The 15,640-nt window shown below is 35.5% G+C and overlaps 1 protein-coding gene across 4 annotated transcripts in view; it reads right to left on the bottom strand.

Annotated features, from left to right (window-relative positions):
- Nucleotides 1-15,640, bottom strand: part of CadN (Cadherin-N) — a 286,639-nt gene that overhangs the window by 217,326 nt on the left and 53,673 nt on the right. For all 4 annotated transcript variants that reach the window (XM_066405928.1, XM_066405931.1, XM_066405929.1 and 1 more), the window contains exons 14-16: nt 14,907-15,096; nt 14,664-14,846; nt 12,030-12,219 (exon numbers count right to left, since the gene is read on the bottom strand). In XM_066405928.1, the coding sequence (XP_066262025.1) occupies nt 12,030-12,219; nt 14,664-14,846; nt 14,907-15,096 (563 nt within the window). The remainder of the gene's footprint in view (nt 1-12,029; nt 12,220-14,663; nt 14,847-14,906; nt 15,097-15,640) is intronic.

The raw sequence follows: 15,640 nt of genomic DNA on the forward strand, positions 1-15,640 counted from the left end.
TTTTGAGTCAACAACTTCATACAGGCCAGAACAGTTTGCAACGAAGAACACAACGAACTTGACACCGAATGAAACACTAATTTCGACGGAGTAACAACCCGTAGGATTTGCAAATGTGCATCTCACCCCTTTCAAATGAATGTATTATTCGGCGTTCAGTTCGTTGCATTGTTCGTTGTGCGGCCAAATGTTGAGGCCTGTGCAAAACTTAAGAGGATGTCTTTTGGTCTTAATCATGCTCCAGCCATTTGAAATCGTCTGGTTGGCCAGGTGGGTAGGGTTGACCTAGAGTAGTTGTCTTCATTATACCTAAGTACGTTACGTTTCGAGAAATATGTCTAGGTTCTACGAAAAGTATTAGAAAGAATTAAATCAGTAAGATGAAGAACAGTACAAGTTCACGTTTATTTTTAAGAAAAAATTGAAAAGTACATGACATATCAAAACATATTTTTAGTTCAAAAGAGGTAAAAAATAAACTATATAATAATTTATGTGAAAAACCTCAGACAACAAAAAGCATAAAAAATAAGATAAACATTATTTTTTATTTCCCCAAAAATCATGATTTTTGACTTGTACTGTTCTTAATCTCACCGATTAAATTCAACGATCAGGTTTGATACTAAACCGTCACAAGTGAGATGGTTTGCAAACTAAAGCTCAAATATTTGGATTGTTGGTAATGAGACCACAATCAGAATACTACCACCCAAGAATGTTCCAGAGGGTGTCGTGGTATAGACGTTTATTTCCGAACCTTTCCACTATTGTTGCTCTACTAGTTAATCTCATCTGTAAAAATGTCAAGCGTTTCTGCAGTTTAGAATGTGAGTCTACTTTTTCTAGCTTCAAGGAACATTTTAAAGCGCCACTGTTGTCGTGTCGCGACTGTTCTGTCGCAGGTGCAAAATGACGAGAAATAGGTCATATTTTACCTAAGCCGAACGAAAGAAAATTAACAACAGAGAAGGAGAGTTTGACAGTTTAAGTGCTAAAATACAATTAAAGTTTTCCTCTTTTTCTAACGATACGAGTTGCGGTCTCCTTTTCTGCTTACACTTTTGGACTTTTTAAAATTTTCATAAAGAAAAATATTTAAGTTTCCTGGTCTCCTCAGATTTGCGATTTTCAAGTCACGCCCTTTTGGCATATAAATATCGGAATGCTTCGAGTTGTTCCATTTTTCGAAAAGAAAAATATTCTAATGTCCAATTTTATTTAAGGTTGGCGATTTTCAATTACATTACATATTTTGGATGTGAATTTTAGGCGTGATCATAATCATAATCAATCATTCACATGCCTACATAATTTGGCTAAACAATGATATTGAAAATTTACATTTTTTCTAAATTTTTACAAAGAAAGTTATTGAAGTTTCCTACTTGTTCCATAATTACAGTTCTCAAAGATATATGGCTCTTCTTGCATAGAAATTTCAGACGTTTTAAAAAAGCACATATATTTGATCAGTCACATTCGTGCACAATTTGGTACAATAAGATTACCCATTTTCACTTTTTTCAATATTTACACAGAAATATATTCAACTTTGCCCAGATTTGCGTTTTACGAATCACACTGCCTTTCTTGCATACAAATCTCAGGTATGATTCTAAAGCACAGTCAATAAGTCACGTGCCCCTACAATTTTGGTAAAGAATGGTATTGAAAACATTCACTGTTTCAAACATTTATTTCACAAAGAAAAATAATTAATATTTTGGGTGCGATTCTAAAGTATAGCTCATTAGTCGCAGACGGGCATGATTTTACTGAAAAAAGATATTCGAATTTATCTGTATTTCTAAATCTGCTGCGTTCGCATCACACTTTCGGACATAATTTTAAAGCACATTCAATCAGTCTTGTGCCTCCTGCCAAAGAAAAATATTCAAGTTTTCCACTTTTTGCAAAAGAACTTTCATCAAATATATTGAATATTTTTACTTTTTCCAATATTCGCAAAGAAAGATATTCAAATCACATCGCCCTATAATGAGTTTTTCTTCCCCAGCAGCTTCTGATATATGTATATCTACTCGTATATACTTTGAAGTACCCTCGTTAACTCTTCGGGATAGCAACATTAGAAACCTTTTCCTTAGGTTCAAATTATGAGTACTGAGTCTCTGTCAGAGACGGTTAAGTGTGGTGAGAGTTTATTTATCGTTTTCAAGTAAATTTGTCAAGATAAAATTTTTGATTACGTTCTCAACCTCGCTTATTTTCATCCAAGGAATCTGGCTATATTAATTCTCAAACATCAGCTAGTAGATCCTCGTTGCATTTCCCTAGGCAACAAGAAAAGTCAGATAAGGCTTACGTATCCACCGGAAAATTTAATTAAATATTTAAATGCAAGATCTCGAAATGTGCATGAAAATTTAAATTAAAATATTTAACGTAAAATAAACCGTCCGCAAGTCGACATCGTCTTCAGGAAACGATGCTTCGCTTTCCTCTTTAATAAAACTCTGAACCCAAGTCGGGTCACAAAATGTCGGGGGCGGCTTCTTGGACCCGCTTAAAAGCTGTTTGCCATTTGGGGGGCGGCTTTCACTAAGAAGGTGTGCAATAACGCCATTCAAGATTTTATGCGATGGACGTTTTCAACTTGCATCAGCTCAAATTTCCGTTACTGCAAAAATGGATCGGAGATTCTATTTGCATTTTTTTGACTTCATTTACCACAATGGGAAATACCTTTGCACCAACCAGGAATACAAATCGGTGATCCACTGCAAGCGAAGCGATACATGTACCACCGGACATTGAAATCACAAAATCCATTCCTACCTCTACCTGAATGCTTATAAATCAGCTAAAATGGTTTAGAATGTGACCATTGCAGGGCAATGAATAAAACGGTTCAGAATTGCTTGGATATAAATCAGAAAATTGATTTACAGCCTGCATGCAAACCGGACCTCACATTTTTGGGAATTACGCTGGAGGAATCTCCATTTATACATAGTAATAGATGGACAGACATATCGGAGAATGAAATAATAATAATATGAGAGGGCATTTGCGTTTTCTCATAGATTCCAAGATTAAAATTCATCATTCGTTAGATTATCCAGGAGGTTGTGATATACGAGGGCTTATGAAATTAGATCTCCTAGAGCAGCAGTGGAAATACACAAATACACAAATCAGACGAGTTCATTAAACTACAAGGTAGGTTAATTAAACTGCATATGTTAACCACTATTAAAGGGAGGTATTTATGACACCCTACTAGTGAAGAAAAAACTATATTTTAATTTCCCACAACATTCCAAGTCGTATTACTTCCAGAGCCAAAAATTAATCAAAATACCAATTCATCAATGAAAACTATGCTATTCCACTCACATCAACAATTATTTTTAATAAAACCTTACTCAGAAAGTCCCATATGTGGTGTTTTTGTAAAGGAATTGAATATGCATGAGCCAGTTTCCATTTAAAAACTTCGCATATCTGTTTAAAAAAAGAATTGGTGTTATCAGCAATCCGATAATCCCTGAGCTTTAAGCTCTTCCTATTCAAACTTACGACATTTTTCTATCCACAAAAAGCACTTGACGAAATTAAAATTGCAAAAGGCACTCCCGATCTGACCCAATTTAATTACGAAATAGAACTAATTATCTCAGACTTGATAGTCAGCTGAAAACCGATTTTATTTCAAGTGAATGCAATTACTTTTAAATTTCCCTGCGTTTTTACGACACTGGAATTACATTGACTGAATGGAAATAGTTTCCGACTTTCCATAGAAGTTCAATCCGATTTCCGTGCTGATTTATTGCAAAATTGTTTCCAAGTATTTTATGGTTGTTTGGATATGGCCACAATATAAACAGGTGGCCATCAGTTATGGCTTTGCGAGTTCCGATCAGGCTGTGCCTGATGTTTCGATTTACTGTTCCGGTTTAAGAGCACGTAAGTTGGATTGCTAAAATTTTATGTTCGGTAATCATACATCCAAAGCAGAATAATCCAGTTTTATATATTTTGTGCTTACAATGTGGGCCTCAAAGATGACAAAGCATTTGACTGCAAATCAGTCCGTAAAAATAAGAACAAACTAAAGATGGTTAAATTTCTAGATAAATAAACAACAAAGATAGCATACAAAAGTGTAGAAGAAGAAAGTGATATTACAGTCACTTCTTCTGAAAACGGATACATCTTTTATCCGTTTATTCCGTATATTCGGTTTGACCCACATTTCCCAACCAAATCTAATTTTTTACCTCATTTCTTCAATTATCTGCTTTATGTTGTGGCTGTTGATGCGTAGTTTCACTCTCTATCATTCTAAGATAATAAATTGAAACTAGCGAAATAGCCGAAAAGCAGATTTATAATTATTCACAATGTTGAATTTACACTTTACATTTCAATTTACAATTTTCTCAATTTGATGAAATTCGTAAGATTTCATTTTTGCAATCTTTTTTTTATTTTCTACAAAATTATTTTCAATTTTTTAAGCGTTTATGTTCTTCACTTTGGGAGTAATTTTTCGATTCTCGTCAAAGGCTTTTTCTAGAATGACCAGTTCCATTTGAATTTACTACAAGGTTTAATGTGATTCCTGACAGTGTATACGAATATCCAAAGAATACAAATTTCGGGAGAAGTATTCTAACAATTCAAAATATTTCAACATTTGGAATGTAATAAAATATTTTAACTCTTTTTATAGCGAGCTGTTTTTAAGGTTTTTCAAGTTTAATTTTTGAGACACTTCGTTTCAATTTTTGAAAGTCTTGCTACCATAGATACTCTCCTATCTTGCTCAGATATTCGAAAATACTTGCCTATCGATTTAAAAATACATTTAGATTTTCGGATTTTCTAAGAACTCTGATAAAGGTCTCAGTTGCTTAGCTGTCTGTTAAAGAAATTTATTCCATTTACGAAGGAAGCTAAGTACATGGAAATAACTCGGGACACAACAAATATCTAGAACGCATGCATTTAAAGAACAATCCTTTTGGGCTTTGGCAAACAATACTCAGCTCAATAATGGGATAAAACCCAAAATGCTGCACTCATGTGGTACTTAGCAGTTTTCTTTCAGCTTGTCACAGTGGCAGTGAATTAAGATTTCCACATGAATAAATATTTCCACCTGGCATCCATAAACCGCATATAGAGAAGAATAGAATATTTCGAAACTCCAAAAGAAAGTATAAATCAATCGTCGTAAATCGCCGGAAGCTGTAGCGGTTTAAGAACGACTTCCACAAGCGCGAACTTCCACTCCACAAGCTGAATTTCTTGTCAAGCCTAAAAGCTGCTCTGTATTTGGCAAAGCTGTGTCGAAAATGGCGATATATGTCATAAAGTTTGAGGGTTAAGTGGGTCGCATTTTGAAATCTGCGGTTCGACTGCTCAAGTAGTTTGGAAGTACCCCCGATAACCAGAGAAATAAAATGACAAGGAAGGAACTAATGAATAAAATACCTTCGTAACGATTCCGTGAGCTGCAACTTTATGGTAATATCAGAATCTTGAGAATGGCCTACCTATTTTAAATTTTAATTGGATTCTCGGAAAGATGGATCCTATCAGGGTAAATAAAAGATCTCTTACACGGCAACTTATTACTACTGAAATCTGAGCAGAAATTGCATGATTACTTTACTTAGCAAAAGAATCGGTTCGGATTTAAAATGCAAGAATTGCTCTTTGTTATTCCTGCACGAAAATCTTGCTTTATTATGTATTGAGTAGGTAGTTCTTAGAAATGTATTTTAGTATAAGACGAAGGTAGCACTTTTCAATGTTATTACGCTCCTTTTTCCATTCAACCTAAAATTGAGTTTAGCTTTATGGAACAAAGCATACACTACAAATCCCATTTATCCGGGATCTTTCCCTCGGACCCTAAGGCTGTTACAGATAGACTCCCGTAAGAATGTACTTTGCTTTATTGGGAAATAAATAGCGGATACTTTTTCTGCGTAGTTCTAGTATTATAAATAATTAATTTCATAACCAAAAAACTGCTCCAATTAACTTACCCACTCCGCGGTATTGGTTTCTAGACGGCGTTCCCTCGTCAAAGAAAATTATGAATAAATTTAAACGAAATAACCGGAGCCTTCAAAGGGGCTTTTTAATGAATAATATTTATTTTGCAATGGAAATGCTAATGGTTTCTTCATCGGAATTTATTTTTATTTACGGATTTATATGAGTGTTAGCAGTTAAAAAATGTTTATTCCTTATTTATCACTAGCACGACCACATTTGCCTTTAGCTATCGAAACCCACAGAGGATTAAATATGCCGGAAGCTACTGTCGTTATTTTTCTCGGCACCAAATTCATCAAAATGTATAACGCAACGTTGACGAGCATTTCCCAGCTTTGCCAATTTTTCCGAGAATAAAAACATATCTTGCTAATGAATTTTTACAGCGAAAAATCATTAGCCGCTATGGTGACAGATTATTGGAACAAGTTTTCCTTTGAACTTTCCGATGATATGAACATTCCCCCTTTTTCGGCGGTTTTAGTATTCCCCAATAATTATAAGCTTTAGTAGTTTCGTTATAACAACCAAGGACTTTATAGAGCTTTGAAATTACTGTATGCATGTGACTAAATTATAGTGATGTCGAATTAAATGAGTGGTTTTTAATTGGGACGCTAAAACTATTACTGTCTTAAAGGAAATCACTAAAAGCATGTGTGGATTAGTTACTGCACCTTCAATAGATCACTGATCAAACACTAAATGATCCAGAAGGTCAAGTCTCAATATCAATATTTAAGACTTGCGACCTGGATAATTGATGGCAATTCAGTTGCAAAGTTGAATTAAATCCTACAACAAAACCTTCCCCAACTAGTGATTTATTTGAGGAAGGATTGCATGGAAAGAACTATTGTTGCGTTGTCGTTCAAAGCTTTGCAAGTAAGGTGGTTAAATGCCCCCGGAAATAACATTCAACTTATTCAATTGGACGCGACGCCACTTAATTCAAGTATAGGTCGTAGGTACGAAAATAGTCCTAGAAGTACCCAACTTGACATATAGACGGTCATTTAAAAGTTAAAAATTTGCCTACATTACAAAGATCTAACTTTAAAAAGCTTATGTCTAATGTTTGAGACTGCTCCGTTGATTCGTGTTTATTTTGAGGCCGTTTTTAGTGAACGCTTTTAGTGATTTTGTAAACGTGGAAAAAATTGGTCATCGATACGTGATTTAATACTTTCATTTAAAAGGTCTTAATCCGTTCAATATCAAAGCAGAGTTAGATTGTAAAATAGTGAGTGACAAAATGTCAACGTGATCTTATGAGTTGCCAAGATGAACCCCGCAGTGGTCGACCCAATGAGGTGACCACTCCAAAAATTGCAATAAAAATTCACAAAACTGTATTGGAATATCATCGGCTAAAATTGCATGAGTTAGCAAACATGAAAAGCATTTCAAAAAATACTGTACATCACATTTTGACCGAACAATTGGATATGAGAAAGATGTACGCAAGATAGATGTCGCGATTACTTACAGTTGAACAAAAACACCGCCGTGAGGATATTTCAAGAGAGTATTTGCCAAAGTTTCTAAACAATAAAGCCAAGTTTTTACATCGATTCATAACCATGAATGAAACATGGGTCCATCATATCATATCTGAGACAAAAAAGCAGTCAAAACAACGGACTCAAAGGAGAGAATCGGTTTCAAAGAAGGAGATAACTGTTCCACTGCAGGAAAGGTGATGACGTCAGTTTTTTGGGATATCATGGGATAATTTTTATTGACTATCTCCTCAAACGAAAAACAAAAAAAAAGAATATAATACAAATCTGTTGCAGCGTTTTAAAGCAAAAATTAAGAAAAAGAGACCGCATTTTGCGAAAAAGAAAGTCTTCTTTCCTCACCAGTCCACAGTTGTCATCATAATGGTCAAAATCAATCAACTTAGTTTCGAATTTTTTCCTCATTTACCCCATTCGCCAGATTTAGTCCCCTGAGATTATTTTCTATTTCCGAACTTGAAAAAACGGTTCGATGGAAAGAAATTTGCCAGCAATGAAGAGGTTGAGCACGAGGTTGATACCTATTTTGAAACATTCGAATCTTCTTACTGTAAACAGGGTATAGAAGCCATAGGACATCGTGGTAAAAGTGTGTCAATCTGAAAGGAGACTATGTAGAGAAATAATGTAATGTTTTCAATTTTTTTTTTAGTGTTAGGTCGGGTACTTCTAGGGCTATCTTTGTATGTATATGGATGTGCTTTAAGAAACTCTTTAAAGGATTCAGTCGTTCGCGATAACTATCTTGCGACGATTCTACACCTCCCCCCCCCCCCCTTCCATTCCTATTTTTTAAGCAATAAAACTGAATAGAATATGAATCTGACGTACTGCACGGTTGTGATGTAGGTTGTAGAAATGTATAATAGATGTGCTCTTAGAAGCTCTCTTAGGGATTCATTCGAAATTACTGTGTAAGGGAGTGAACCTACCCCCATTGTGAAAGGCAATAAAACTGAATAGAACATGAATCTGACGTATCACTTTGTTGTTACTTGACATATAGGAATGCCAGGACATCCCCTAAGACACCCTATCAGTACCGTACTTGGAAAAATTTCGAGAGGGCTAATTTATGCCCTTATGGGGAGTTAAAACATTAAATATTGCATCAACCGGACGTTGTGCACTACCTTGGTGCGACTAAATTTGTGCTAGGACACATCCTGAGGCTCCCAGTATACTAAGTGCCATACCTGAAATAACTTCGTAGCGGTATGAATCTATAGTCCCATTTGAAAAAATGAAACGTAGAATATTAGATGAATCCAACATTGCAAGCTACCTCTAGTGCTTAAGTTCGTGCCAGGACACGTCCTATTACTGTTAGACCTGAAATAACTTGTTGAGAGGAATGAAAGCTACCTCTATATCAGGAAAATAAAACGTGAAATTTCTCATGAATGTCACGCTATGCATTACTCTGGTAAGTGTTAAATTTGTTCCAGAAAATGTCCTATCTAAAACGCACATCATACCTGAAATGACTTAGTTCGAAAATGAAAATACCCCCATATCCAAAAACAAATCGTAAAATGACGCATGAACGATGACAAAGTGCCTTAGGGGAATCCTGACATAAATTTAAGCTTTGCTAGAAGACTGCTCAACATGGGATTCATACGATACTCCATCTTTTTTCTCCATATGGAAAAGGAGGGGTAGATTCATCCCTTCGACGAAGTTATCTCATGGCTCTAACAGGGTGTGGAGGAGCACTGGCACAAACTGGTGCCCTATTAGCAAAATGCACAACGTCGGACTCGTCTGATATTCAACCCTTTATTTTTCCTCAGGGGCGTAGATTCGCCCCTTAAGAAGTTGTTTCGCATGAATACCTAGGAAGATTTTTTAAGGCGCATGAATGAATTCCTACAGTCTAAAACTCTTCTTTCTGGTTGTCTTCAGTTCTATTGATTTATATGTCGAGGGTGCATTTACCATCTTAGTACAAAAACAACTTGGTAGTTATATGATATGGAAAGAAACACCTTTTTTGGCCCTACTTATTTCTGCATTGTGCTACCTTGGTTCCCTCTACGCCCACAGCTTTAACTTTTAGGTAACAGAAAGACTTTGATCGATTTATGAAAGGTGATGGATGTTCCGATAAAAAAAAGTTGAAATTTGATAAGACGATGTAGGAGCGTTTTGGGCCACAAGTCAAGTCAAGCATTAAACCTGCTGTTATTACCACACAAAGGCTGGGCACAATGAGTCTTTATAGAGGCATTTCTCATTTTCAGAATATTCTTAATCATATTGTCAACAAGACATTGAAAATAATAAAGAAATCCGGTAGCTTTAGGTTCTTTTCTCACAGAAGGCACAAAATAAAAAATGTACGAGGTCTGACAATAAAATTCCCGGAATGAACTCGTAAACACTTTATTTGCATCTATACAAACTAATTTCTATGATCGCCTTCAAAGTACTCCCCTTGGGCAGCGATACACTTTGTTAAACGTTGCTGCCACTGTTCAAAACATTTTTGGTACTCGTCTTCCGGAATGCTCTTCAGTATTCTGGCCACATGCCTTTGGATGTCAGACACATCAGAAAATCGGCGTCCTTTTATTGCGTTTTTCATTTTTGGGAAAAGCCAGAAGTCGGAAGGCGCCAAATCTGGCGAATAAGGCGGATGGTCCAACTTTGTGATTTGTTTCTTAGTCAAAAAGGAGCGAATGGTTAGGGCACCATGTGCTGGAGCGTTGTCATGATGAAGAAGCCAATTGTTTGGCCAAAGTTCGGGGCGTTTTTTACGAATAGCATTGCGTAATCTTGTCAGCACCTCTAAGTAACAATTTTGATTTACTGTTTGCCCTTGTTTAATAAACTGAAAGTAAACAATACCCTTGTGATAAAAAAAAAACAAATCAGCATGGTTTTGATTCGTGATCGTGACATTCGCGCTTTTTTCGGTCCTGGAGATCTTTTTGTTTTCCATTGCATGCTCTGTCGTTTTGTTTCTGGGTCGTACTGGAAGCACCAAGTTTCATCTCCAGTGATCACTTTGTTAAAAACTTCCAAATGGGAAAAAAGTTCGGATGAAATGTCAAATCGCCGCTGCTTTTGTTCGTCAGACAAAATTCTTGGAATCATCTTCGCTGACACTTTTCTCATTTCTAAATCTTCGGTCAAAATCTTTCTTACTGTTTCCCTGTCTAAATTTAATTCCTCTGCAATAACCCGTGTACTCAGTCGTCTATCAGATCTCACTAGTTGTTGTACCTTTTCCATATTTTCACACGTTCGATGAGATTTCGGACGCCCGTACCTTCCATCATCTTTCACTTTTTCCCGTCCTTCTTTGAATCTCTTATGCCATTCAAACACTGCAGACTTCTTCATAGCAGCTTTGCCATATGCTACTCTTAGCATTTCTAAAGTCTCAGTTGCACTTTTGCCTAATTTAACACAGAATTTGATATTAACGCATTGTTCGAACATTTTTGCGACCGACAGAAAAAATGGTTTTGTGCAACTAATGCTATAGTTTGACAGCTAATAACTTGATTTTGTTTTCATTAATCAGACCAATAGTAGAGACATATAAGTTCATGGCAAGTGCGATAGTTCGACTTAAATTAGTTTATGTAAGAGGCGATGATGCTTTTCCGGGAATTTTATTGTCAGACCTCGTATACCAAAGGACATCAGATTGAAAAGAAAATATCTTTCCATCGAAGGTAGTTTTCATTATAGTAAGTGACTTGGCATACCACAAGTTAAGTGGATATCCCTTAAAATTTCACATTGAATTATTATCCAAATGTTAATGGAATACACTTCCATATCAATTGGATCGACATTTTCATAATTATTATTGAAACTTTGGGCATGGACAGAAGCTTTGATTGTGCATAATTTCCAAGTCAGAGTTAACTATATACCCTTTTAGTAAATTTCACTTTGAATTATTGTCGGAATCTTAGTGGACAAAACACTTTCACACCCAATAGATCAACGTTTTCATAGCTATTATTAAAATTTTAGGCACAGTTAGAAGCTTTGATTGTTAATAATTTCTGTTCACAACCAGCGTCTAATGAAATGGGAGCTCCTAATCGCGATTATCATTCAAAGATTTGTGACGTGCTTCAAATATTATTATTAATCTCTGTAACAGTTGGAAGTTTCCTCACGTTATTCTGTTACGAAATGGCCAAAAAGACCTAATTCCCTTATGCCAGCTAAAATTATACATGACAGTAAACAAGCTAAACAAGCTACATATAAAATATGCATAGTTTCGTGATTTTTCACGCGAGATGGTTTTCACAATTCGCTTTATCTTGGGACGTATACGAGCATTTCCAGGCGAGCGTTTTCATGAAATATATGTATATTCCCTACACCGGCTCACAGATCTATCGCACCCGTTTTCAGCTACATTTACTTATTCAATTGAAGAAATTGACGTTACTCAGTTTCACTTCAGATTGAATAACACACGGGACTTACCTGAATTGGGTTCGTTGTCACTATTCGGTCTGGCAGAGGGTGCTCCATCCCTGGCTTCCACCTCCAAGGCATACGCCCCTTGCTTCTCACGATCAAAGACTACTTTAGTGAAAACTTCTCCGGTTTCTTTGTTAATTTCGAAGAAATCCTTCCCTTCGTTCCTTGGCGAATCCACAATGTAGTAGTAAACCTAAGAGAAATATGAAGATTTTTAGTTTAGCTAAAAGCAGCAAAACATACCTCAATTTGGGTTCAAGGAGCAGCTAAATCTAATTTCAAACTTATTAACCCAAAGCACTACTTCATCCTATAAAATTTTAATTTCAAAACTTATTCTGCAGGTAAGAGCATTAAAGTGTTATTATCTCCTGCTATACAAGCCTGCTGAAATTTTAAAATAATTATCTCCATCCAAGACTGAGATCTTAAACATGTAGAACACATTAAAATTTATTAATACTTAGTGTTTTCGGTGTACTTAAGGTGGAGTAGTTTCTCGAATATTTTAGGAAGTATTACAAGGGATGTGTGTAAGTGGAATTTTAAATTGTATATACAGCCACCTTGCAAAATCTCCAGTGGAAAATAGTGATAATACTAGGTGAAACGTAGGTGTGCCCTTATTTCTATTTTACAGGCTTTAAAAAGTACATTTTTGTTGTCCAAGAAGTTCAGATCTAATAAAGTTCTTTCCGGCGAAGAAGTGCAGGCTCTGAAATTAAATTTAACCCGGAGAAATTAACACGGATTTCCCTCTAAGACGAAAAACACGGGAAACTACTTAATTTTCAATCAGCTCGTGGTAAATTCCCGGGCAAGAAATATTGATTTTGACAAATGATGTTCCTGGTTTTAAAAAAGGAGCAGCTACGAGTATATTTTCAGTTTCGAGCAGCGATCAATCTCCACATTTTTTAAATCCTTCTAAGTAATAGAATCTAGGAAAAACTATTAAGTGCCCATCAGGTTGTTAATTTTTTTATTTAAAAATTTGAATTTGGTTCAGATGAATCAGTGCGTAGTACCCCTGAAGTTCAATATTGACTTAAATTTAAAGTTTCCATTTAATGCCAAAACAAATTGCCATAAATTATTTAAATTCGATAAATTAGGCTATTTAGGCACAAAATGCAACAATTTATATACCAATAAGTAAATTTAAATTACAATTTGAAATGAAGTAATGGCATACCCCTTCGCCACATCCTTAAAATAAAATTGCCCCAATCTTAAAATAAATCTCTACGTACAAAAACCTATAAATTAAAATCTCCAAATGAGCATTATTATTGCTCAAAGAATAAAATAATCAGTGTTTCTCTCTAAATTTCGTTAAAGTTTCTCCTCTCATCACATTTCAGACGATCTACGATTTTCAAGCTCCTAAATATCATTCGGCTAAGTTTCATGTCATGTCCCCAAACAAAAAAATGTTTTCAACAGATTCGAGTATTATTTCGCAAGCTACGAAGCCACTTACGGCGACCTACGCCAATCCCTTACGGTATTGAAAGAGGGATTTAGAGAAAAACTGTGCCGAAAAAGAAAAAAAATTATTGTTAGTGGAATTTAGTATCAGACATGATAAATTATATTTCTACAAATATAGGTATTGAAATCTTCTTTGTTTACATAATAAAATCTTTTAACCCCAACAGTGCTAATGGGTGTGATAGAATGTGTATTTTCTCACTCTTCCTTCTAAGGATTACCATCCAAGGAGTATATCTCTGACCTATTTGCCATCAATTAGAAAAGCAATTTATAGTTGTTTCTTCCACATTTAGCGCTTTATATATAACTGCCCCGGACAGTTTTTATGTCCTCTTTTCAACATATATACGTGTATTAGGTGATTATATCTTGCAAGGTTTTGGATAGACCCAGATTCTATTCACATTCTAGATCCTATTTTTCACATGCGGTCCTAATAAGTTGAATCAGGAATGGTACCCGGACGTTTAATATACACGCCCCATAGAATGTTTTCCCTGTAGGGATGGATAACGATAATAATAATAACCTAAAATATATTGTTATTTCTCGCATATTTAGTGATTTAAAACTATTCTGGACTCTTCACTACCATTAGACCCTATGAACACATATCCATGAAAGACTATCAAGAATTACATTAAAACGAATAAATTTAAATAACTTGGCTCTAAATAATACCCTCATAATTCTGTATTAAATTTATTCCATACGCAAAACTTCTGAGCTTCTTGATTGGTAGCCATACCTTTGGGTCGTTAATCAATTTCTGAAGCAAAACATGAAATTTCACTTAAATTTACGGACAAAACAAAATTCGGCAATTTTTTGCCCTCGGCCAAACATCATTGAATCTCGATTTAAAACATCCCCCCCCCCCCCATTCCCTTTATATTGCGTTTCAGCTATTTAGTGCCTTACGCTTCCAAGGCGCCCTGTCATGAATTTTAAAGAATACAAAACCCACGGGAGTTTATTTAAATGAAAACTCGATTAATAAGATCTCTCCTGTGCCAGAGGCGCAAATCAAATTTTTAATGCGGTACACGTGTTTTATTAATATAAATATTACGATTGCTGAATAAAGTTTTGCGGCAATAAGCTTCGGGAATACTAATGATTTTTTCTTTAACGATTTACCTGGTTGTTAGGGAAGGTTCCATCCCGGTCTATCGCGTTGACCTGGGTTACTTTCGTGCCAATTGGCTCTCCCTCTAGTACAGTTTCTTGTTCCCTTTCAGTGAATAGAGGAATTTCATCATTAACATCTTCAAGTTGAATGTACACTATTGCTTCGGAGGCAAGTTGTTGAACACCATTGTTCTGCAAATAACACGAAAATATGCATGAGGTTTTTATTCTGCAATCCTCTACGTAACATACCTCAACTCGGATTGTCAAATTGTACTCCTTAATTTGCTCATAATCTAATGGATGGTTGACTTTGATATCTGCCCAAGTGAAACCATTGTCAGGTCTTTGCTGAAGGTAGAACGTGTGCAATTTGTTGGTCTGCGCAGTAGAACCGGGCATCAAACGATAAAACACAGTGGGGTTATTCTCTATCCCAGAACTAGAGGGAAATAACATCTTTATAGGATGAGACTCTTGATACAGGAGCAGTAGTACTTTTGCAAAAATTCAAAAATGTTAGAGTAACAAAAGTAAAACTGCCTATGAAAAAAACAGCGCCCTCAAAAATGTCGCTCTGTTAACGATCAAAATATAGCGCCTCAAAAATCATGGCCGACAAAAATCTATAGCCACATGCAAAAATTTCTGTTACAGTAAAAACGCCGATAAATATTTACTTTTCTAAAACAAAATTGGGGCATTTTTACTGTAAAAATACATGCAAAAATGTATAAATCTAACTAAGGACACTGGCATTCCCTTTGTTACGAGATTTTCGAAATAAAAGTATTTGCACTGAACTGTAATCACTCTAACATGGCTACTTTTAAGGATAAGAACATGCACGAAGGTCTGGTCTTTCGTTAATTTCGGAATGCCAATTACCTCATTTGAAAAATCAGATGCACCCTCAACGGGTACCTAGTTTAATATTTTCAAAAACCGATCCATTTTGTATGTTTTTAAAAATGTAGTTGTTTGAA

The sequence above is a fragment of the Euwallacea similis genome, chromosome 2, assembly GCF_039881205.1.
Source record: "Euwallacea similis isolate ESF13 chromosome 2, ESF131.1, whole genome shotgun sequence".
Lineage (NCBI taxonomy): Eukaryota > Metazoa > Arthropoda > Insecta > Coleoptera > Curculionidae > Euwallacea > Euwallacea similis.